Source organism: Anopheles arabiensis, chromosome 2 (genome assembly GCF_016920715.1).
Source record: "Anopheles arabiensis isolate DONGOLA chromosome 2, AaraD3, whole genome shotgun sequence".
Lineage (NCBI taxonomy): Eukaryota > Metazoa > Arthropoda > Insecta > Diptera > Culicidae > Anopheles > Anopheles arabiensis.
Window position 1 is genome coordinate 111,154,344 of NC_053517.1, and position 23,833 is coordinate 111,178,176.

General features: G+C 49.2%; 1 protein-coding gene across 7 annotated transcripts; it reads right to left on the reverse strand.

Annotated features, from left to right (window-relative positions):
• Positions 1 to 1,505: 1,505 nt before the first annotated feature.
• LOC120898201 (14-3-3 protein zeta) lies at positions 1,506 to 23,319 on the reverse strand. Of its 7 annotated transcripts, none has more exons than XM_040303732.1 (7): positions 23,194 to 23,319; positions 8,086 to 8,201; positions 7,853 to 7,966; positions 7,607 to 7,733; positions 7,373 to 7,496; positions 5,827 to 5,990; positions 1,506 to 4,834 (listed from the first exon to the last, which is right to left on the reverse strand). In XM_040303732.1, exons 2-7 carry the CDS (start codon positions 8,145 to 8,147, stop codon positions 4,679 to 4,681), a joined length of 747 nt encoding a protein of 248 aa, XP_040159666.1. In that variant the 5' UTR covers positions 8,148 to 8,201; positions 23,194 to 23,319; the 3' UTR covers positions 1,506 to 4,678. The 7 variants fall into 7 exon arrangements, with proteins under 7 accessions (XP_040159666.1, XP_040159660.1, XP_040159661.1 ...); XM_040303726.1 differs by lacking the exon at positions 5,827 to 5,990 and adding an exon at positions 6,779 to 6,942; XM_040303727.1 differs by lacking the exons at positions 5,827 to 5,990; positions 23,194 to 23,319 and adding exons at positions 6,779 to 6,942; positions 22,834 to 22,961.
• Positions 23,320 to 23,833: the final 514 nt, after the last annotated feature.

The window sequence follows — 23,833 nt, forward strand, 5'->3', positions numbered from 1 at the left end:
AGTTTTCACTACTTTATGCGACAAATCTGTAGAATCGTATGACTAATTTTATCGGTTTCTGGTTTGTTCGTAGAGAGATAGATAGAGAGAAAGAGACAGAGTACACGAAAGAAGTAGGTTTCTTTAAAAGAGGAAGGATGCTGCGGCTCGAATGCGGGCATAAGGACGAAGTAGTAACTGCTACTAGAGTAGTGTTTGTAGTAGTAGTTGTAGTAGTTGTAGCAGTTAGTTTGTTTCCTATCTACTAAGAAGGACTTCCTTCCGTATTTGGCTATCAAAAAACGCGAACAACCGCTAGTTCTAGAAGTTGGATATCCACACAAACGTAACGATCCCAAACTTTTATTTAAAAATCGTCCGTGTTTTAACTCCAAAATGAGTGAAAGAGACGCTGACACGATTCTAATAAGATTCCAACAGTCTCCTCATCTATTCCAAAATCCATTTTCACTGAAGATGGGATCTCCAAGTGGCTTCAAAATCTAACTCCTCTGACGACTCCAAGAACACGATTCGTCCGATTTATGTATGGTTGAATGAATTAATTTAACTAATTATGAATTGGTAACGTGTTTCACTAACATCGCCTTCGGGACATGCGGCCCCCACGGACACACACTTGAGTAGTGTCAAGAGCGCAGAAAACGGGAATGAAGATCACTTCCGACGCATACTTTTTGTCTTTTTACGGGACATGCCACATAGGAAATATGGTAGTGGTGGAGGTTTCAAGCAAATTTCTCAAACTCTAGCTTGTTGTGACTATACTCTGCAGCTTTCGCGTGTACGTGTTCACTCCGAGATTGTTTTCCCCCTTACGCTCTCCCTCTCATGATCCTTTTCTTCCTGTGTGCCCCTTTCCTTCCCAAAGCTACTACTGAACCGGAACCGGATGATGGGGGAAAGTGTCCCACTCCTCCCTTTAATAGCAACACACAGTGTGCATTTTCCGTCCACCGGAGACGAACAGCTTCAACCTTCAAAGCTTCCCCCCCCCCACTCTATTCCCATCAGACCCAAACACACACACAATACACAGCCGGGACGTATACGGGAAAGCTGCTTCGCATCCATTATTATTTCATGGTTTTTACAACTGGGTTTGCGTTTATTCACTTCACGAATAGAGCAAAAACAAAGGTAACCATGCTTTGTCACGGAAACAACACACGCTGCTGCTTACTTGCTTGCTTGCTTGTAGTAGTAGTAGTTGTTGTAATAGTAATAGTGTACTGACTTTAGTTCCTTGTTGGGGACATACATTGCAGTTGGCTTTGATTTTCCCTAGCGCGGATCTCTTTCTTTCAGTGTGTCAAGAGTGGTGGACAACGTAATGTGTGTATGTTTGTGTTTTTGTATGTGTGTGTGTAAAGTGTTTGTGGGCGGGAAATGTTCCCACCCATTCTTCTCCTTTTCCTGTTTTCCGGTTTCACATCAACAACGGTGGTGGTGTGGGGTGTTGTTGTTGGTAATTTCTTTTGGTAAACTTGTTCAATTTTGACATGTTTGTTTTACTGCTCTTTTATTTGATTAAACGACGGCGACGACGACGACACGACTTGCTTGTTTTTGTTTTGTTTTGTTCTGTTTGATGTTGTTTTACAAGAGTAATAATTTCCATTTGATGTTCGTTTTCAACATGATTTTGCTTCTTTTTTTCCCTTCCAGGAAGGACTTCCTGCTTGAGTGGCAGAGTAGGAAGGACCTCCTCCGGTGCTCGAAATGGTCCGCAGCATATGTGCGATGGTGATGGTAATGTGTATGTGCGGACCATTTTGGCAATAGATGGTAATACTGACACACACACACATATTGCTGGAATTTTGTTTTTAAACGGCCCAATTTGGGACGTGGAAAATGTGTGTGTGTGTGTGGCGGAGGCTTCCCTTCCCTTTGCTACGTGCTAGCTTTTCTCGGTTTTTTTGCTGATGGTGCTTTGTAATGATGTAAGACGACAGGTTTTTGCTGCATTATTACATTCAACTTGATTAGATCTGCCTCGCTCTCTCTCTCTCTCTTTCCCTCCCCTCGGTATTCGCACTAATCCACAACGTACCCAGGGAAGGGGACTGAGCGGCCACAAACGTGTTTAGCTTGCAACAGCATAAAACAAAAACGATATACATCTATCTTGCCTGCTCTCTCTCTCTCTGTTTGTTTTAATTTGCAATTTGTAGCCCCAAATCACCTCGTTTTTCTTTACACGAAACAACACTGTCACTTGGCCACATTCGTACACAGTTTTAAAAAGTTTGTTAGCTACCTTTTTCCTCCTCAAACCCCTTCCTTCTTCTTCACCGCGTTTTAAACATTTGTGTTATATCTGGTTTCTCTTTTGCTCTTCGTCTTAAAAAGAGAGGAAATGGATGAGGGGGGGATTGGTATTGGTACACGAAAACACGAAAACACACAGCCACACTCTGCCAGCACAACACACCCAGTGGACATCATCCCTTACGATCCCATGCGATCTCTAGTCCTCCGTCCCATGGGTCCCATTGGTGTGCGAGCGTGTGGGGTGCAATCGTTACTGGAAGAAAGGACGACGATTCGGGGCCAACACGTGATTTGTGATTTGTGGACATTCATTGGCTTGGTTTTGTGTAGAGTGTGTAGACATTTATAGAAGAGCTTTGTGTTTGATCCATATATCGAGTGGGGAAGAAAGAGAAGGGAGAAGGGTTATATCCATCTCACACAAAATTCGGGAAACAGCAACAGCAACACAAGGGACACATTTGCTGTGAAGACACATTTAGATAAATATGTTTTGCATATTTGACCCCTCCCCCCAATCGCTTCTTTTCGGAGGGTGGGAGGAAGGGGGGGAATCATTCAACGGAACACACATACACAAACTTCCATCCAAAAAAGCGCCCCCGAGGACGCTCCGCAATGGTGCCTCCTTGTGCCTTAACCTTAAGAGTATTCAATGCGCAAATTGGCACGCAAGTGTGCCGCAACAGAGACAAACAGACATGATCGTACGCGATCGTTTCAGAATAATCCAAGTGCTACTTCCTTTCCCTCGCCCCCAATCCTTTGGTTGTATTCGAGGTTCCTCCCCCTCCTCCCATCGCTCATACACACACACACCGCACGCACGCACGCACATTCATTAATCGATAAAAGTTACCAAAGTAGTGAGTGGGGGGATTTGGAAAAAAACATCTCCACACACGCACACGCACACACATATACATCCACTTCAATGAGACTTAATCGTGGATAGGGGAGGGGAGGGGGGAGGGCGGGGAGAGATTGCTTGTTTGCTTCTTTTCTCAGGACCCAGGGAGGAAAACAGGGACTATAGCAATAGAACATACATTATAAACATGTAGTTTTTGAGTTGTTTGTTTTGTTTGTTTGCCACTCATCGTTTAGACTTTTACCTTCCTTTCGTCTGTACGTTAATGCCTCTTTTCTCTCTTCTTTCCTTTGTTCTGTTTAGCCTTCGATTGGTTTGCTTGGCATATTATTCGTCATCATTGGCCCCCGTTATGCTTTTGATAGAGATGTTGTTTTCTTTTCTCTCTCTCTCTCTCTTACCAGATTTCAGAAAAGCATCCAATTTCTGATAATATGCATGTGTGTGTGTGAGTGTGTGAGTGCGTGTATATTTTTGCCCACTTCCTGTTGCACTACGGAGGTAGTACAGTGCTTTTTAAAAAAAGACTCTAATCATTTCTTTCTCGCTGCCGTTTCGAGTGTGTGTGTGGGTTGTTAATAAGCACATAATGCGTTCGAGCAGAATGAGCGCTAAGGCAACAGCTCTGCTTTCTTCATTTCGTGCCCTTTTTCTCACCTTGTTACTTGCTATGGTTTGTTGTTATTGTTACACCAATCCTTTATTTCGTGCTCGTTAAAAAGCAACAAAATTATGCCAGTTCCTCGGGCGTTCCTTCTTCTTTGACATAACACACACATCCACACACGCACACACACACCCACATAGTTCCTGCGCGATGACACAAGGATGACGACGTACACATCACAAGCGACGAGAGTATCCGCGCGGCCGTCTGTCTGGCTGGCTGGTCTACTTTATGCCTACTACTTCTTCCGTTTCCGGACCTGCTGACGCTGAGTGCTGTGCTAACCCAAGAGTGAATTCACTCTCGTTCGCAAGAAACCGAACTAATGTACGTCTCCGTTCGGCCACGGAGCACAAACGGGAAAAGGCTTGCCTGCTTTCGTTACTCTCTATCTCTGCCTCGATCGATGACTGATGTGTTGTGTTGTGTGTTCTTTGCTACTTTCCAGTCCAACATTCATACCATCATCGTTTGGCTGTTGCTGCTGCTGCTGCTGACCTGCTGACTTGCTGTTACTGAGACACTGACGCGGTGGTGCCTGCTGCTCTTCTTGCACGATATTTTGCTATGTTTTGCGGAAGCTACTCTTTTTTTATCTGCGCTCGCTTCATCTTCTTCGCACAACACCAACTGTGGTGATGGTGGCGGTTCCCTTCCGCTGTCTCGTATTAATCAATAGTCAAAAGGAATTTCTATTATGCTTTAAGTGTGTGTGTTTGTGTCGGTAGTGTAATGTGTACCGTGTAATGTGTGTGTGTGTGGCGTGTTTCGTGTCTGCGTGTCTATGTTGGTTGTTTTGTTGTTGTTGTTGGTAGTGTGTATGCGTGTGTGTGGTTTTTTGTTTCGCTTTAATTTTAGTTTGGTTAATTATCGCCACCCTCCTGTGGTTCGTCACCGTCACCCTGGGTATCGGACGTCCACAGCGTCAGGTTGTCTCGCAGCAGCTGCATGATGAGTGTCGAGTCTTTATAGGAGTCCTCGTTCAGCGTGTCCAGCTCAGCAATCGCGTCATCGAATGCCTGTCGGTGGATGGGGTGTTGGGGACAGAGCATTCACAATCCACATCGAGGTCCACAGGTCCAGCGGCAAACAAGTGACAAAGCCATCCGTCCCGTCCAACCGTTTGGATATGCCGAGGAAGTTCCACCGAAAGAGATCCAGAGAGGCCGCGAGGGGATTTCGTGAAATGAAGATAAAGTTTACATTATTTTCCACACTCTAAATGGTTTCCTCCTTCTAGCAGGTTGACTGTTCCTCAAAGCAAGAACCATGATTCCGCTTTGCTGACTGTCAATCTGCTCGAAACCGGACACAGCAACCGGCTTCCGTTCTGAGCCACGTACGTTTCAATCGATCAAAATATATAAAATACACAACAATCACAGAGCTGCGCGCGCATACATGCGTGAGATGCGTAAATTGGTCGTGTCCCGCTATCGAATCTGTGGGTCTTTCCGGTAGGTTTGCGTATGATGAATTGCACAACAACGGTTATGATATTAACTGCATTAAGGGCACAGGCACAGGCAACAGAGAGTTAATTGGGGAGTTAGGGGATTACACGTTAGGATGGCTAAATTGTTTTCATCTGGGCCAGGAATAGTTTCTGGGATCTTGATGGATTGTACAAATCTTGCAAGCGCATTCGGTTAGTAGTTAGTGGGCAGCATCAGGCAGCCGATAGTTCCTATGTTAGTAACACATGTGACACCTCAGTAACTCGATTAGACCAAACAAATAGATTTTGTCAACCAAAAACTTAATCATTGAAGTTTCTGCACGATTTAAACTATGTTTAATTGGTTGAATGGCAGACAAAAAACAAGAGATAAAAGCGAGCTATGCAAAGTAAGTACTAAACAGTGAAATAAGTGTGTTAAATGGAAAGAACTTATAATAAAACACATAGAGGCACCTAACCCTAACACATATCCGATCATAAAACGAAGTGAAAAAAAAAGAACACACGACAAAATTATGATTAAAGTAAAAGGAAAATCCAATCATTAACCTGCTTCGCCAGATGGCAAGCCCGTGCTGGAGAGTTTATGATTTCATAGTAAAAGACGGAAAAGTTCAGCGCTAGACCTAACCGAATCGGGTGCGTGGGTTGCATTTTCGACTTTGCAATATCGAACGCTTCCTGATACGATTTCTGCGAATCCTCAACCACAGCTAAAGGAAAAAGAAGAAGAAGAAAAAAGGGAAAGAGAGACTGGAGGAGTCAGAATGGTGCAGACTGTTTTTTTTTTTGCGCCGAACAGGCGTACATGTGACCTGTGACCACTTTGCATACGTTCTCTTCTTTGCAAGGATTAGTTTTTCTTTGGGTTAATAATGTAGAGGAGTGTACACCACAGAGCACAGCTTGCACAGGGATGTAACGAAGAAATTGTGAAAAAAACGTTGAGCGCAAGGAGATCATGTAAAACTGGGAAACGGCACAGATAGATACTCTAAGCAACGATCACACACACACTCGGATTGCTATCGTCCTTTGTGTGTGCTTCAACATAAATGTTGTCAATAAACTACACGTTGTTAAAGATACATAAAGTCATAAAGGTAGAGCGTCTCGAAACGAGTGCCATTCTCGCTCGAGCGTGCATTTTCTTGGCAATTAAGACAAACAAAAGTTCAAACAACGGCATACCCCGATATCACCGCAAACAGACAGAAAGAGAGGGGAGGGACACGCAAACCATATCACCACAACATTACTGCGCAGCCACACAGACACACACACGCAACCACTAGCAGTAGAGTTTGCCAAAAGCGTGCATTTGCCTGTGTGTGTGAGTGAATGAGAGAGATTGTGTGTATATTATAATTATTTCGATTGAGCTGAAACAGTTGAAGACAACATGGCCCGAGAGTAACGTAAGCAGCCGCCGTCGCCCGGGGAGAGCGAGGAAACAACATTAATAATCGCAGCGTTCGGAATTGGAAGCATCATAATTGACCTGTTTAGCCAGCTGGCAGGCTTTGTCGGGCGAGTTTAGGATCTCGTAATAGAAGACGGAGAAATTGAGCGCAAGACCCAATCGGATAGGATGTGTTGGCTGCATTTTGCCTTTACTAATTTCAAAGGCATCCTGGTACGCGGCTTGGGAATCGTCAACTACGGCTGTTTGTGGCGATTGGTTTTGATAGTGCGCGACCACAGAGAGCAGCGCATCGCATTACCACGCGCAGGGCATTACGTAAACGTAACACGGCGGCGTACGTTGGAATGCGAGCGAAGGAAAACGATGCATTATGGAGAAGAGATAAAGATGTGCGAATATAATTAGTACGTGTTTCCACTGTGTATGATAACGCAAGGGTAGATAAAGAGAGAGAGAGGTTGGAGATTGGAAGGGTGATGCATTGTAAATATGGAAATGGAGGACTGGGAGAACGGGAGTTCTGGAGCTTGTGACTGTGAAACGTCGGAAGGCAATGCGGCAGAGCATGGGTACGTTTGTTGGTACACCACAGACGTCACAATACTGTAAGCACAGTGCCTCCCGCGTCGCACGTTCACGCACGAATTGGGCAAAACAGGATGGACTTACTGTGGCGGGTTTCGCCGGTGGCTACTTCAGCTAGGTATCTGTAGTAGTCTCCCTTCATTTTGAGGTAAAACACCTTGCTCTCTGGATTACTGGCTTTGGGAATTAAGAATTTGTCCAGCAGACCCTGTGTATGTGTAGAGAGAGAGAGAGAGAGATAGAGCGAGAGATGGAAAATTGAGTAAAATTAGCATTTCAGTATGATTACAGCATCACAGGACCGCCTCTTTTACGTACCAGCACTTCGTAGCAGATTTCCCTCAGTTCCTTCTCAACTCGTTCCCGGTACTCTCGTGCCAGTTGCTGTTTGCGGGCAGAGGATTCCGTTTTCTGTTCAATCGACGATATCACTCGCCATGATGATCTGTCGTGGGGACGAAAGAACAATAGAGCAGAAAACACATACCGTCAGTCAATTAAACTAGATCACACACGTGCCGTTGTGGTCGTTCCCAGTTTTTGCACACACACACACACACATACCTTCGGGCACCGACGACGTTCTTGTAAGCGACGGACAGTAGGTTCCTTTCCTCGTTTGACAGTTCCACTCCGGTTTCTGTTACTGATTTCATTGCCTGTGCCATATCATCGTATCTGGAAGAGTATTTGAAAGCAGACAGAAAGCAAATGTAGGACACATGGACACAGCAATGAGCGAGTTCCGTTTTGGTGGTGGAGTGATTATACACCCCCACCCCCCTCCACACACTTACCGTTCAGATTGTTCGGCTAGTTTTGCCTTCTGCACTAGCTCTTCCTTGTCGACGGTAGACATTTTGAGTGTTCTGGATTAGCTTTTCTTTCACTAGCTTAAAACGAGAGAAACTTCCTGCGAGGAGAAGGGGAAGAGATAAAAGGAAACGGAAGCCATTATTAGCGAGATTATGGACCATTAAAAGAGCTGAGGTAAGGAATATGGAGAAAAAAATATATAGCAACACACTCCTGCTGATCAACGTAAACACCACAAGGGCTCATAAAACTTTATACGGTCCTGGGGGGAAGTTGCTGTTTGTGCAACAAACACAATTAACCGCTTTTACGAGGGACACAACTTTTAGTTCATTATTAACCACAGCAGCAGAATAGATTCACTGATTTCGGCCTCCATCTGACTGGGAAATGACAAACAGCAGTAGCAAAGCCTGCTAGATCCCGATCCTTCGACGATTAGTTGTTCTATCGAACGCAATCAAACCCGGTGACTTTGCCACTGCCGAATGACACGCCACACCGCATAGCAACGCAAACACACACACAGACACACACTGTTCACACGCTGACCCACACACACACACACACACACACACTCTGTGTTAGGAGGACAAACAACCGTGTAGTACTGTGTGTACGGTGCGCTGCGGTGTGTTGCTGCAAGATGAATATTGTGCCGCAGTGGATTCAGGACACTGACCACACCAAGGCTGCCGCTCTGCCAACACAGACTGGGGAAAGTCGATCTGGGGGTGACGAGCGGCGAACGGGTGTATCGATTGGAAGAGCGCAGCGCAAAAAATCTCGCCTGCGCTCTCTTTCAACACGACCGAACCGTGCCAAGAGCTAAGTAGTCCACCACGACCACTAAGAGGGCTGGAGGTCCGTAGTGGTGATGGAGTGATGCAGTTGCGACGCACAGTTCGTGCTCTGTTGATCGATATTCTGCCACCACGCGTTCTCGAGTGTGCGAGTGTGTGTGTAAAAAAGGATTTGCCGTCCAGTTGGAAATAGTAGACCGGCGGCTCCAGAAAAGGGAACACATTTCAACCCAACACTCTCGCACACTCATGCAGACAGCTCGTACTTTTGCTGCAAAAATCGTTCGATACAGCTGCATTGGCAAGAGATATTTTTAAATAAATCGTCGAGTCGAGCAGCAATACGGGGAAGAGATGATTTACGAGCTGTCGGATGGTGCGGAAGAGCGAGAGGAGATGAGGTTTGGTTTTATCCGATTACTCAGCGCGTGGCCAGAAGCATCCGTAGGACCGTATTTGCATCAACACCAACCATATTTTCCAACGGCTCATGCGGAACAATTTGCGGTCCTCGATGACTAACACGCCAACACACAACCGGGGGGCGCCAACATTCCCGGGCCGACACTCTCATTTGCCCAAATCCAAGGTCCCTTGCACCACTACTAACACACACTCAGAGAGAAGAACGTATAAAACCCCAGTCGCACTGGCTGTTCGTACACACACACACAGATAGGGTCAGGCGTAGTACAGCCGCATTTGCAGTTTGGCGGCGACGGCCAGCGCATAAGTAAGAAACGTGATTCCTCTTCTCGGCGGCGGCGCTTCTTTGGTGATGATGACGTAATCCGACACGGGACAGATGCGTCAAACCCCGGAGGTCACGCAGGCCGGTGGTGAAGAAGAAGAACGGGAGAAAGAGAGAGAGAGAGAGACAGAGAAAGCACAAAAGGATCGTAATCGCACCAACACACACACAGAATATGAGAATTTGGCAAATTTCTGTTTGTGTGCGGACACACAGGAACCGCAAAATTGAATGTTTGATTAGGCGACCGGGGAAGATTAAAAACGTTGAAAATCTGCCTCTACCAACACATACACCATCATTTACAACACACACGCACACACACATACACTCTCGCTTGCACGCACTCGGAAGACGCACATACACTCGACGGAAGAAATCGACGTTGGCGTTGGACTATTTTGAAGAAAGCATCATCGGTGGTAATAGGACACACGTACGCACGCACACCCTCTGGGGAGTAGTGGACTGGATCGGATCGAATCGTACCCCTCGGCAGAGATTGCGTCATGCCCGACAATATGAGGAAAATGAAAATATCTAAAATAACTATTTTCCTCTTCCTTCTTGTGAAACACAAGAGCCAAAAGGAGTGGGGTAAGGGGGATGGCAATGTTGGACGTAAGCGCAAACATTCATCCAGCACAAACAGTGTTATTCACCTCACCTCCTCTTGGGAACGGATGAGTGTGTGTTGAACCCAAATCGGTACAGACCTTCTCTCTGTCCTCTCTCTCCGGTAAGTTCTGCCGACACTGGTAAGGGCCCCTTCTGAACCGTCTTCCGGTCGTTGCGACGTTCCTAATCTAACTAATCGAAAAAAAGACGGCGGTCGATTGCCTATCCCCACTAACACGCTCTTTTCAATCGGCCTGTTTCTTTCTTGCTCGCTCTCACTCTCTCTCTTTATCTCTCCAGTTGCCCTTTCTCGTGCATGACTCCCTTCTGGTGACACTGTTCCAAAACGGCATCGCGTCAGTCGCCACCATACAACAGTGAGTCATCCGTGCGTGTTTGCATGAGGCGTGTGTATGTGTGGTGGTGGTGGTGCTGCTGTGGTACACATTTGTGTAAGTGCGAGGTAGTGATGGTAGGTTGCCATTAACAACCATGCTGCTCCATCGCCTTACAGAGCGGGCGCGCGCGCGACTATCGTCAATTACGGGCCACCCCACCCTTCCAATTCGCTCCAGCCAGTGGATAATGCGAGAAACCGGCCCGAAAGGAGGTCCATGTTAAGCGCGCTTTATGCGCACACCCCAAAAGGCGTCACACCATTCAATGCCACACTCTGACTACTGACTCAACGGCACCCCGGGAATGATGGGGAGTGGAGGGCAGTTGATTCTCCATTTACCAATGCAACCCCTTCGTCGCTCGACAAATGAGGCCCTCGAGAAGCAGTTAAAAGTTTTAATGAGATCTCGATAACAACACCGTCGTCGCGCTTTTAGAAATCAACCACCCGACCCGGTTGGTGGCGGTCCGACCTCTGCCCACGCGCGCCCAGCTAGGCAAGGCGTTAGCATGCGGAAGCGGAACAGTAGCGTCCCCCTTCCCTGCCTCCCCTGGTATTGCCATTCGTTGTCGTCGCGTGCGGAACCGATTGGGAAAATCAATAAAAAATAATTTCATAAATACATAGCACCAGTGCCGCTGCGCGCAAACGGTGGCAACCGCTCGCCCATCCCACTCACTACTCCCACAATTATCATATATGTGCTGGACTTTTCGAGTTTGTGTGTGTGTGTGTGTGTGTGTGTGTGTGATATGAGATGGCCCTGAAAAAGGCACTAAAGGGCAGCCAGCTGCGCGTGAAAAACAATCCGGATCGGAAATCCGATTGCACCGGACCCAACCATTGGTTTGTGAGCGATGCACTAGACAGAGACGAGGCGAGATAGAGATAGAGAGAGAAAAGCCCAGCCAGTCTCGCTGGACGGGAATGCTGTGTGTCTGGAAAGATGAGATGCAATTATCATCATCATCATCATCGTGCCAGCGGATGTTTCACTTCATCCAGAGCGTTAGCGCAACAACACACGCGCCAACAGAATTTCTCGAAAGCCTCGGCCACAGCAATATGACTCCCGGGCAGCAGATATTGCATCCGAGCAGATATTGGTGAGTGTGCCTCCGGTCTTCTCTACACACCAATCGGTGGGGTCTCTCGCGAGATCCACCAGCATAGCTCCAGTTTGATGATTCGGCTGATGACGACGAGTGCTGCTTTTGTCTGCTCTTGTCTGCCGTTGCCGGTGTCGACGCATGCAACCCCATCCACACACACAATTTTTGTCTATGCTGCCGTTTCCTTTTCTCCCATCATCCTCCCTGTGTTTGGAGAGTTTCCGTTTCATCATTCCATTCCTTCTTCGCGCTTCGAATGGAATTGTCCCGTTAACGTGGTGGTATCTTCATCCGTAACCGCTTTCCGTGTGTGTGCGTTTGTTGCATTCCGTTCACATTCCGCAATTCGTTTTTTCGAAGCGAAGCTACTTTCCTTCAATCTGGGGAACGTTTGAGAAAAAAAAATGCACATATACACACACCATCGACCATGTGGCGGCTACCCCGAAAATAACGAAAATCGGATCATTGGAAATGAAAATTGCACCTCCCCAATGAAGCTGGTCCGGGTCCAACTCACACACACACAGAGATGCATTGTGTGGCGTTACTTTTATCGGGCATATAATAAAAAAAGAAAAGTTTTACCGGCGTCACCGACCAACGTCGTCAGGCCCTCTGAGGTGTGCCTCTACTAAAATCGCGTCTTCAATTTCTCCTACAGCTTGTCCCGCGGCCGAATGCGCCATCGTTTGATATCGCCATGATGGTGCGTGTATGCCGTTGGCACTGTTGGATGACATCCAGTGTGGAGCCCGGTTGGAGACTTTCTTCTTCTTCTTCCACTGTCTGATTCGAGTCGCCCTGCTCTTTGTCATTTTCGATCAACGCTTCTCTGCGCGCACCCACCGCTTTTCCATTAGACGTCGTTCGTTTTCCATCTGCAACAGCAACTAACGGCTACACTTCGGTCGCGTTCTGCTGCTTTCGTAGATTTCCCGGCAAAGGGAGCACGTAAAGAATGGCGCGTGATGGAAATAGATTGCTGCCTGTGTATTGATTCTACCGATTCCGCAGCCCAACAATGTTCGAGAAAACAACGGCATCTTCTGATGATTGATTCTGGCCAATGTTCTCCTCTCTCTTGCTCTCCCAGAGAGAGTTTTCTTTCTCTCTCTCTCTCTCACGCCCTTTCTCTTTCTCTTCCAAATGGATATTTTATGTTTTCTGCTGGGAATCATCTCCTCTTCAACTCAGCTGAGCCAGCAGCTCGATAAACCCCCAAACCATGTGTGTGTGTGAGTACTTGCGTGTGCTCTACAGCTCCAGATCTTATCTAGACCACAAAGCAGGCGCAGGCAGAGAGGTAGAGATGTCGATGTCGATGATGATGATGATGTTGGAAAAACGAGGTGAAAAATCGATACCGGGCGCAAGCTCACAGAATCGATTATACGCCCATAAACCGATCATGAGGACATCGCGCTAACGGGTCAAATTGACTGGTATGAAGCAACTTTTGTTAACAGATCAGGTAGATTCTTCTTCTAATTGTAATATGAGTTGCTAAAAGTATTGCAAATAGTATTTAGATCCAGGTATTAAGGCAGAGGCACACATTTGATTGTCTTTTCATCTGGACACATGGTGAAGTCTGATAAATGACGTATGACACAATTCTGAGCCTGGCAAACCTCTTGGTTCCACACAGTCTGCATACTCTCTCCCTCTCGCTCACTCTCATTCTCTCTCACATACACACACACCTCAGCACATCCACCAAATGCTTTATCTTCACCGAATTTCCCCAAATCGATTTTCTCCGATCTGAATTTAGCTTTCAAATTCATTTGCTTCCGTGTGACGTACTCGTCTTCTTTAATGCATACTATTCCCTAACCCAGCACACACACACACACACGCCACAGGCATAACTCTGTCCGTCCGTCCAAGCTTCTTGGAGCCGCCGAGACTATTTTGCACACGCGCACACACACAAACGCACACACACACATACAAACGTAGAGGTTTGTCCTCAGAACGTACGCAATTTCTAGCCCGAAAGGAATGGTTTGGCCTATTGCCCGGAGGAAGCTCCCGCGTAGAGCAGAAGGAGCACACCCGACTCACACACACACTGATAAAACGGAAAAGAGAGATCCACACGCACGCACGCACGCACGCACGGTGGTGAGAGTTTTCCACCGCTTTCTTCCTGCAGGTTCAAAGTCAATCAAAGTGGTGCTCTTGTTGCTAAGGAAGTGTTGCGCGGTAGTCAGTGTCGGAATTTTATTCCCTTTTTCCCAGAACACGCCGCCATCTTCGATCCGTTGCATCGCCGTTTTGCACGGCCCCAAGGCGCAGAAAAAGAAGACCATCTTCCGTCTATAAAAAAGTATGAACCAGGCAGCCAGGCAGACGTTTTTCCTCGCATGAAATTTATCACACCAACGGGGGAGGATGCGGCGACGGCGGCGGCGATCGTCACTGACGCCACTGATGGAGGATGGGCGGGGCAGAGGGGTAGGCGAAAATGCGAAACTCGTGTGTCTTTCGCTTGTTGGTGGAAGGGTGGTTGGAAAACAATAAGATGGGTAGAAGAGCGACGGGGCGGGGACAGCCGTCGAGCAAATTCTTTCCCGACGAGACATGGGGCTGTGTCTGCAGCGGGCAAATTGCACACGCAGAAAGCCTCTGCGTTCACGCCCTTCTCACAGACCGCCGTCTCTACCTCCTCCCCCCCCACACTGCTTTCTCCCTTTTCCCTGCACACCTTTCGGGACGGATGGGACACCCCGGGGGAAGGAAAACCTACACGTTTCTGCACGGGCGAGCCGCTGTTCTTCCACCAAAAACCGACACGGGGACACGGCGACGCGAGTACCAGCCTACTCTCCAACTACACACTATAGATACACACACCGCACACACAGTGGGCAGAAGGCAGCAGCAGAACGCACGCAGCGAGAAAACCGAACGCGTCGTGAAAAGCTCGCACGAACTCCGGGACTGACACACTGGCCCTGGGTTGCCGAGTTGGTTGGTCCCGAACCGGCCCCGCGTTCGTGCGTTCAAAAATACCGACACTGGGACGGTGTCGCTCTGGCCTCGCTCTCTCTCTTGCTTTCCCATATATTTTCATTATCTTGCTCTCTCTCTATCTATTTTATGTCTCTCTCTCTCTTTCTGGGGGGATGTTGAACATCATCAGCGCCTGCTGTTATGCTGCTACGCGATTCCGTTTGCTGATCCCTCTTGGACTTGGACTGGCTCTGTCTCTCCCTCTCGCACGCTACAATCACACACGCATTAGAAACAAAAAAACACGGTCATCCCCCCAATTGCTCCCGGCCGACGAGAGCTGCTGGCGAGAGAAACACCAATGCTTCGAGCGCATGGTTTGCAGTAAGGAGTGGTGGTGGTGGTGGTTGTTCGGTGGGGAACCGAGCGCGAGAATATGATTTTATTGGATGCGCGTGCGCACGGTAGACCGAGAAAAGGTTTGGCCTCACGGAGGTGGACGGGAACTGGCAAGGAATCTTCAAGTCAGGTGGAGGAAATGGTGGACCCCCCCCCCCTACATTACAATACATCCTTTTCTGTGGGAATGGTTTCCGGTTAGCTGAAGATTGGGCCGTAGAAAAGGATGGCCAGGATCGTTTCGGTTTGTGTGCGGCGGTCGGTCATCCGACATCCGGCCTTTCCACTTACATTCGGCGTACGGTAGTAAGGATGCTTGACCAAAGGTCTCGTTGATTGCGACTTTAGAGCATCTCCATAGCAAGCCTCCTTGACAACGAGCTAGCCCCAGCCTGCTCGGAACGATGGATTCGGGCGAGCGCTAGGAGGACGCCTCAACGCCTCTTGAAACATCCAAACGACCCCCATCGTCTCGATTTTAATGATCAAAGGCAACGTGGTTTTATTTTTGCTAACCCGATCGATCGATTCACCACACACACACCACACGGGGTACGGTACAATCTCTGGCACATTCTTTCAATATGGTCGTGAACACGAGCAAATGGGGGGGAAGAAAGACCTAGCCCGGTCCTGCTCTGGTTTGCTACCAGGCTGGAGCTGGAGCTGCAACCGTACAACGGAGAGAAAGAGAGAGAGCGAGCTAGGATAACGCATTGGTCAAACTGCGACGGCGCAGCCTTTCCTTCCATGCTCCGGTGTTACGTGTTCCGGGCTCCACATCCAGGATCACACCAACCTGTATATCTCTTTCCTTTTTCGTGTGGTTTTTTGCCAACTTTTCTGTTAGAAGGATCTGCTCTCGGAGCAACGCAACCGACGAAGCGTTGCGTTGTGGAAGGAGAAAATGATATTACGCTACACTTTTCCTTTTTTGGTCTTGTTTCTTGCACAAAGAGGTTTCACGATGGACCAGTTTTCCTGTGTTTTTTCTCCAGAGAACGGACTTCAATATCCCTTGAGGTGAGAACCAACACACCAAACACCCACAAACACACGTACAGAAGCCAGAAATCGCATATTGTTTTTGTTGGATGAAGGATCCAGCATGATTAGGACCTAAGTCAACAAGGTTCGCATTTGCAGCATGATGATGGCGCGATGCTCCACCATAAGGCTCTCTTCTTTTTCTTCTTCTTCTTTTCCTTCTTGTGCTATTGCTATGCAGCAGTCGAGATGTTTCTTCAGCAGTCTGCACACACAAGCATGCAAGCGGTCCTTATGCCTTAAAGCACCGGAGGCTTTTCCTCTTCATCTGTGTCATCTTCATTATTTCGCTGCATTGGAGAGCCTTGCGCATTTAGCACGACACACACACACACCTAAATGACGGAAGACGCATCTTCTTGAGCAGTCCAGTGCTGCAGCACTGGGCAGGACTCCATTGGCCACAAGCACACCGCGCGCACGGCCAGTGTAGTTGTCCGTTGTGCAACGTTATACAATATGTTGCTTCATTGCTTTCTCTCTCCCTTTTTCCCTCCCTCCCTCCTCTCGCCAACACCCCCTGGGAGACTGGGCGGGCTATCCTTTTCTATCGGAGCCGGCGTTTGCGGTCAGGTCTTTCTTACCAGCGCAATAAAAAAACGACCCTCCCACGAGAGGGACATTCTTACGCTATTTATAGGGCGCACCGAAAGCTTCATTAAAATTCAATGGCCATTCAGGGTTTGCAATAACTTGTGCGATAAAATTGGCCACACAGAGACCGCGCAAATGACTGCCACAAGCACAAGCACACACAGATACTTTCTCTTCGACATTAAAAAAAAAAAAACAACAATGATGGAACCTCTTTTCCAGCAACAATAATGGAACAAAAAATCCAAATAAGCAACGTCAAATGCACTCGAGGAAAGTGGGAGTTGCTTTTTCCTTTTCTTCTTGTGCTCTTTCCACCCCTTGCTGGGATGCTGGAAGAAGGGGAAGAAGGGCTCCTTTATATTTAGCCCCTTTTTTAGCTCGCTCTAAGATAATGTGCGCTAGAGAGCGCCTCAACAACAACAAGCGACACCAAGCCAAGAACAAGAACAAAAGCACTGGAAGCGAGAACCAGCGAGCCGAAAGGAAAGGAAAAGCCCCTCCCCCCCTTTCTGCACTTCTTGCGCAAATGATAAGCATCCTTTAGGAAAGTTTTCATCACAACACAAGCGTCACTCGCGCTTTTCGCCGGCACAAAGCAGCAAAAAACAACACGGCAAAGCAATTTAAAATTTCATCCCTAATGAAGTGCCGGAGGTTATAATGGAGTGTGCGCGCGCCCCGTGTCCTTTTCCGTCTTCCTTTCCGTGGGTGTGTTTGTGAGTCTCTGTGTTTGTTCGTTGTTTCGTCACAAGCACAAGAAGCTCATCTCGACGAGGAATTGTGTCACTACTGCGAGGAAAAATTCATCATTCTTTGCTCGTGTGCTCGTGGAGCGGATTTCGTTCACGTGCCTTCGCGCCGCCGAGTCGAGTCACCGCGGCGCAATTCGACACAGTTGTGTCGCACTGTCTCCCCTCCCCACACTGCCCTCCCCAATTGGTTCATTACTTATCTGTGATAATGCTTTTGTCGTCAGCGAGCGAGCGACCGAGCGACCGGGCGAGTTATGCAATATCGCCACGTACAGAAAAACAATTTGCTACAGGCGAGCAATCAGTAGGGTAAATAAGGTGACGCGCGTTAGAGTTTGGGGCTGCTGGCTCACCCTTCCGCTCTAAACGACGCCCGAAAAGTGCCCGAAAGGCGACCCGAGAAGAGATCGCACAGGGATCTCCCTTTTCGGCACGCTAGACCAACAAACAACCTATCCTCCACTACACAACCCGCCACATCGACCGCAACGACACCGTTAATAGTTGGAAGCAATTTAGATACGCAATCGGACAGCTTTCGGACGGGCTGCCCTGCCCGGAAGGGGTGTCCCAGGGGCGAGAAGTGAAAAAAATATCAGTTTAGGCACATATATACACTCGTGAGTACACACAGCCCCCGAACAACAGCTTCTTTCCCCTCTAGTTTCGTCGCCATTTGTCCACCAAGGATTGTGTGTTTTTTTTAACTCCGGACGGCTCCAGTTTCCCGCAACCAATCCGCCACTTGTTCTTGCCTATTGCGACGGTGGTGGGGAAGAGATTCGTACGTCTTATCGGTGGTGTACCGGAGTTTGGGGTGGCAATTCCAGGTAGATGGCAAGTTCCGTTGGTGGTTCCGTGGACTGTTTCTTATCTTGAGTATACAAGCTTCTTCACTATAAAGCACTGGACGGAACACCCTCCAACAAGACCTTCTCCTCCGATTCACCTGCCACAGGGGCACGTTGAGTTATTCCCTCTCCTAGGACGGCTATCGATAGCGATGACCTCCTCGCTGACCGTCTTCTGCTGTCATCAAGCTTCTTTTGATGTGTGTGTGTGTTGGCATTGGACCCGTGGCCAATGTGTTTCCTTCCCACACACACACGCAAACCGAAGGAGGAGCGCTGCTGTTGGGGGTGATGGTGAAGGTTTATTAATATATATGGCCGAAAAACGTCAACCAAACCGTCCACGCCGTTCCATTCTCTTGAAGCCGTTAAGCGTGCGCTCGCGCAATTGAATGCGCGCGCGCCAGCGACTGGGGGGGGGCTCCTGCGTGCGCCGTTTGACTTGTTTGATGTGTGCTTCTCCTTAAATCATTGTCACCATCACTCTTACACTGAATGATGCCGCGAAGCCCTCTTTTCCAGCACGCATCGAAGGAATTGACGAAACTGGGCTGCAAGGCCAGGCTATTCCAACGCAATATTGTTCAGCCAACGCAAGTGAGGCGGTTTGGGGACACACGGCGTGCCGTGACGGGACGAGAAGCTGTCAATCTCATTTCCATACAGACCACACACTCCATAGTCTCTCCTCCACCAACGCCTTTTGGGGTCGGCGTCATCATGTGGTTTGGCGCGTCGCGTCGCCTACACTTCCTACACGCATTTATGTTTTTCGTTTGTGTGCGTGTGTGTGTGCGTTGTTTGCGTTTCCATCAGCATGTTTTGCGCAGCATGCGCTGGCGGCGATTGGCCGTTTACTTTCTCCACCAAACCACACCCAACGCGGGCGGCGGGTGTGGGAAGGCTTTCGAGAAACCGTTGGAATATGGTAAGTGAAGATCGGTTCAAACATTCCTTCGCCTTTGATGGAGATGATGCCGTCAGTGAGCCGGGGGCGGCGGGGAGAAGAAGGAGAAGGTGGAGAAACTGCACTTTTTACGGCGTCCAACGGTCGGGGCTTAACGGCGTCGGCGGGCCACTAGTTCTTCTTCTCCAGGCAAGTCTGCACACGTGTGTGTGTGTCTCGCTCGCTCCCGCCAATGTACTGAAGGGTGCTGCTGGTGCTGGTGCTGCTGTCGCAACTGCTCAAGGCCATTCGCGTGTAAGCAGCTTCGCGCAACCGGCTGGAGCAACCGATTCCGGCGATCGTGTCGTAATGGAGACCCGGTGCCTTCTCCACTGCCCCTTCCGCCCCGGCTCCAGAACCCAGCTCGACCAGAATGCCGCTTTGCAATGTCCTTCCAAATGGCGGCGCGCGGGGGTTCCAATTAGCCGACCGCCTCTCTATTCCTTCGTGCCTTCCACCAAGCAGAATATGTGTATGTGTTTGTGTGCATCTCCCTTTCAGCCATCTAGTTCAAATTGCTGCCCTCAATTGGGAATGTTACCCGTCTCGCGTCCCTCGCCATCGTCGTTGTCGCGTAAATGTACACAGCGTGCGCGTCGCAGTAGTATGCATGCGCCCGTGTGTTTGACACTTTTTGTTCCTTTTTTTGCACGCACACACACACCCTCGTCCACCTTCGGAATCGAATTAGCCTTGAAAACGTTCTAACCCCCCCCCCCCCTCATTACTCATATACATATGCAACATGGCAACGAACACAGCTCCACCGACGTGCACATAGACACATACGTTTTTCTCTCTCACTCTCTCTCTTTCGCTCTCTTTCATTCCTGTGCTGTCGCCGTCCCCGTTTGTACAGCACAGTGCTCCACCATCTCAACCCCTTTGGACGCATGTCGTCGCCGCCGCCGCTGCCACCAATGCTGCTAACTAATCAGCCATTATACTGCTCCACCGTCCCCAGAACGCACCCCTCAACCCCATCCCACAGCGAAGACTTGGATCCCCTTGTTGAGGGATGGAGGGAGACACAGAACAGGGGGGGGGTGGACAGATATATATCGGCGAGTGCGCATGCGACCGAATGGGAAGAGCACGTACAGGAGCCGCGCAAAAGGGAAATAGAGCTATTAAAAAAAGATCTGACGACGGCGAAAACAGCGAGAACTGAAGGAAGGAAAAGCTTCAGCACATACACACACACACACACACATGCGCGCACACCTACTGAGATCAGGTTGCTCTTGGTCGGCGGCGCCCACCACCATCTCCACCCTCTTACACTGTGTGGGGCGAGGTGGAGCAGATAACTGTGTGATTGGGGAATGTGTGTTTGTGTGCGAGCGACAGTGCGAGCAAGACGCAACATCGCCAATCGTTCGCCAGCCAGCCACACCAGACCAGCAGCCAATAGGGGTGTGAGCGAGCATTACTCACACACACACGCGCGCACATTCCATTCCATTCTGGTCGCACGGGCCCCGGTGGAGACGCGCGAAACGTGTGCATATGGGCGCGTGCCAAAAAGGTGCGAAGGGAGTGCTGGGAGCGTTTCCGGCGCGCTCCCCATACTCCGCATCCCCTTCTCGGCCGCTTGAAGGGGGACAGGTGTGGCCCGAGGCCGGAAACTGCAAAATCGAACACAAACGCGAGCGACTGATAGCAGCAAAAAGGTCGGCCCGACCGAGGAGATGGAGCTGCTGTCCGGTACGCAATCATCGTGCTCTTGCTTTTTTCGCTTCTCTTCTCGAGCAGAAGCAGCAGCAGCAAACGGGACTCGAACCTGCACACAATCTAGCGTGCGTCTTACGTGCTTCTGCGTTCGCGTTTCCATGGCACACACAGGTGTACCAACATGATGATGGCGATGATGGCGATGATGATCCGTTGCTGCTCGGTTTCTCTTTTCGAGCAGTGTGGCACCTCCTTTCACTCTGTCGTTTTACCGTTCGTGCTCTCCGGTGCGCGCGCTCTCTTTCGCTGTCTCTCTTTCCTCATACACCGGTCCAAAGCGGCGGCATGCGGCGGGGTGAGAAAATTCTAGAAAATCCTCATCGCCCCAGCTCGCGCGCGCATATCCGTCGGAGCGGCCACACGCTGAAGCGGGACGGCAGCAGCAGCACCACCGCCCGGAGGATGAGGAGGGTTGTTCCGAGAAACATGCGTACTTCTCTACTTATGCTGCTGTGCCGGATGTGGTGGCCCGTGACAGAAATGGACGGGAAAATGGAACCTCCGCGGTTCACGCGCGGAGGCGAAGAAGATGAACGACCTCCACCCAACCTCTCATATAGCGGGGAACGGGGGACGGAATGGGGTCTGCCAGCGGCCTCAACATGACCGTGTCTCTCTCTCTATCCGGCCGGCCTACTGCGGTGTCGTCGTGTGTGGATTTCGGTTGCACGTCCAACTTTTTTTTCTCTCGCTCTCTCTTGCTTGGCTCTGGCTCCCTATTCTTTCTCTCTCGCTCTCTTTCGCGGCATGCTTCATCATCTATCGATAATCAAATCAAGTTCTGTTTCAGCTATTTTTTGTCAGCTCACCAGCCGGGCCATAAATTGCGTAGAGCTTTTCCGAAAGCCCCATTCTCGCTCCCGTTCCACCCTTCGCCCAATTATGCGCGTGTGTTGGTGATCGTACGGGAATTTTGCTTCCCCGCTGCTCCCGGCGGTAAGGGTAAGTTGGGTGCACACACACACACACCGCCCCAGTCGCGCTTCTTCAATTTCTTCTACCGTCACGCGCGTGTCACCAACCGCCGCCTGCCACCGTTCGATCGTATGACGTCGTTTTTTCTTCCACAGTCTCTCCCATCACACCTCTAACACACAAACTCTCGCATACACCAACCTACACACACACACACACACACGAATGTACGAGCACACATGTACAGACACGCGCACACTTGGTTTCTAACACGCACGAATCGCACGACGGAGGAAAGGTCGGCGTAGGGACACTGAAATGCGGGGCCCCGCACCACACGCACACACTGTCACGAAGATCACGCGAATTCCTTGACTGAACACACTAGAGCAGGCAGAACACCGACAGCCACACACACAGAGCCGTACATGTGGAAGTCAAGGGGATGAAAAAAAAACACACACACACACATACACAGATACACCAACAGAGTGGCGGAAAAGGAAACCATGAAGAGGGTTGGCAGAATTACATTTAAATCATTTAATGCGCTTCCCCATCGCTCCCCTCCCTCGTGGCACGTTAAACTCACGCGAGATCGAATCGGGCCACTTCCGTTCCGAGGCGTGCGTGTGCGCTGCGTTTTCTTACTTTTTCACCGCTCACACCGTACCAGAGTTATGTTGGGCCACCAGCACCACCTTTTGACCCAGCGATGTCGCCGCCGCCTCCGTCACCGCTTGGCAACTCTGGACAAACACAGCAACGTGCCACCCATCCCAACCCCTCCAAAAAGTGCACCAACCTGAGACCGGTGGCTCTGCGGCGTTCGGAAAAACCTACCCCTAAAGGACCGGGAATCAGACGGGAAATTGCTGCTGCAACCGGCGTTCGAACGCACTTCCAATGACCGTACCGAACTGATGTTCTTCGCTGTCGTCGCCCAAAGACTCTCTCTCTCAAAATGGCTGCCCTGACATACACAGGCGCGCGCGCACACACACAGACACGCACACCGTCACACGGACACACGGGGTGTGTGTCGGATGCGTCACACCGGGGTGAGAGATGGAAGAAGAAAAAATCCCACCCCAAATTGCGGTTCAAACTTCCGTTCCAGAAAATGGCCACACAGTGCGCGCCGGGAGGGAAAACTTCAGGTGTCCCCGGTGGGTGGGGACAAGCGGTCGCAGTTTTACTTACTTTTGGTAAGAAGAGGCGGTAGTTAAACGTACAAAATTACGATGGCACACACGACTTTTTTACACGGCTCGTAGCAAAATTTAGCAGCGCAGATGGGAAAGTTGACAGACGGAGCGAAACGCTTGAGCCGAAACGCTTCAGCTCGTTTTCAAATTGCGCCTCGCGAAACGGGCGTCCGGGTGGAGCTGTCCTGAGCGCAATCGAAAATGTTCAGTTTTGAGAACATTTAGAGGAGTGTTTGATAGTTTGCATGACAATTTGTACGAAAACAGGCTTATGAATCTCGTTAATGTGAAATTTATCAACAAACTGTCACGTCAGCAATCTTGAAAAGTTATTGCGACACTTTTGTTAAAAGTACATTAGCTCCCTCACACTGTTTCGTAATGTATTGTTGTATGAATGGATCACTAAAGTGATTTTTTATCATTTTTAAAGAGTTAAACAAGTAAATAATTTGAATTTTTAACAGTCGCCTCAACGAAAAGGTGTAAATTCTGACCAGCAAGAAAAATGTAACCATCCAGTGTGCCAAACAAGGTATGTAGGGAGGAGTACACCAACAGCCGTTTGGAAAATTTAGTACTCACAAGAATTCATGATGAATTAATGTGCGAAACAATGAACTTTCCCTTTCCAC

What these genes read in the sequence shown, in the direction of transcription:
- LOC120898201 (XM_040303732.1), bottom strand. Translation starts at nt 8,147, where the DNA reads ATGTCTACCGTCGACAAGGAAGAGCTAGTGCAGAAGGCAAAACTAGCC. An exon ending in AAATCTGCTACGAAGTGCTG is followed by an intron (nt 7,497 to 7,606) that starts GTACGTAAAAGA and finishes ACACATACACAG; the next exon opens with GGTCTGCTGGACAAATTCTT. An exon ending in CTTGCCATCTGGCGAAGCAG is followed by an intron (nt 4,835 to 5,826) that starts GTTAATGATTGG and finishes ATCCACCGACAG; the next exon opens with GCATTCGATGACGCGATTGC.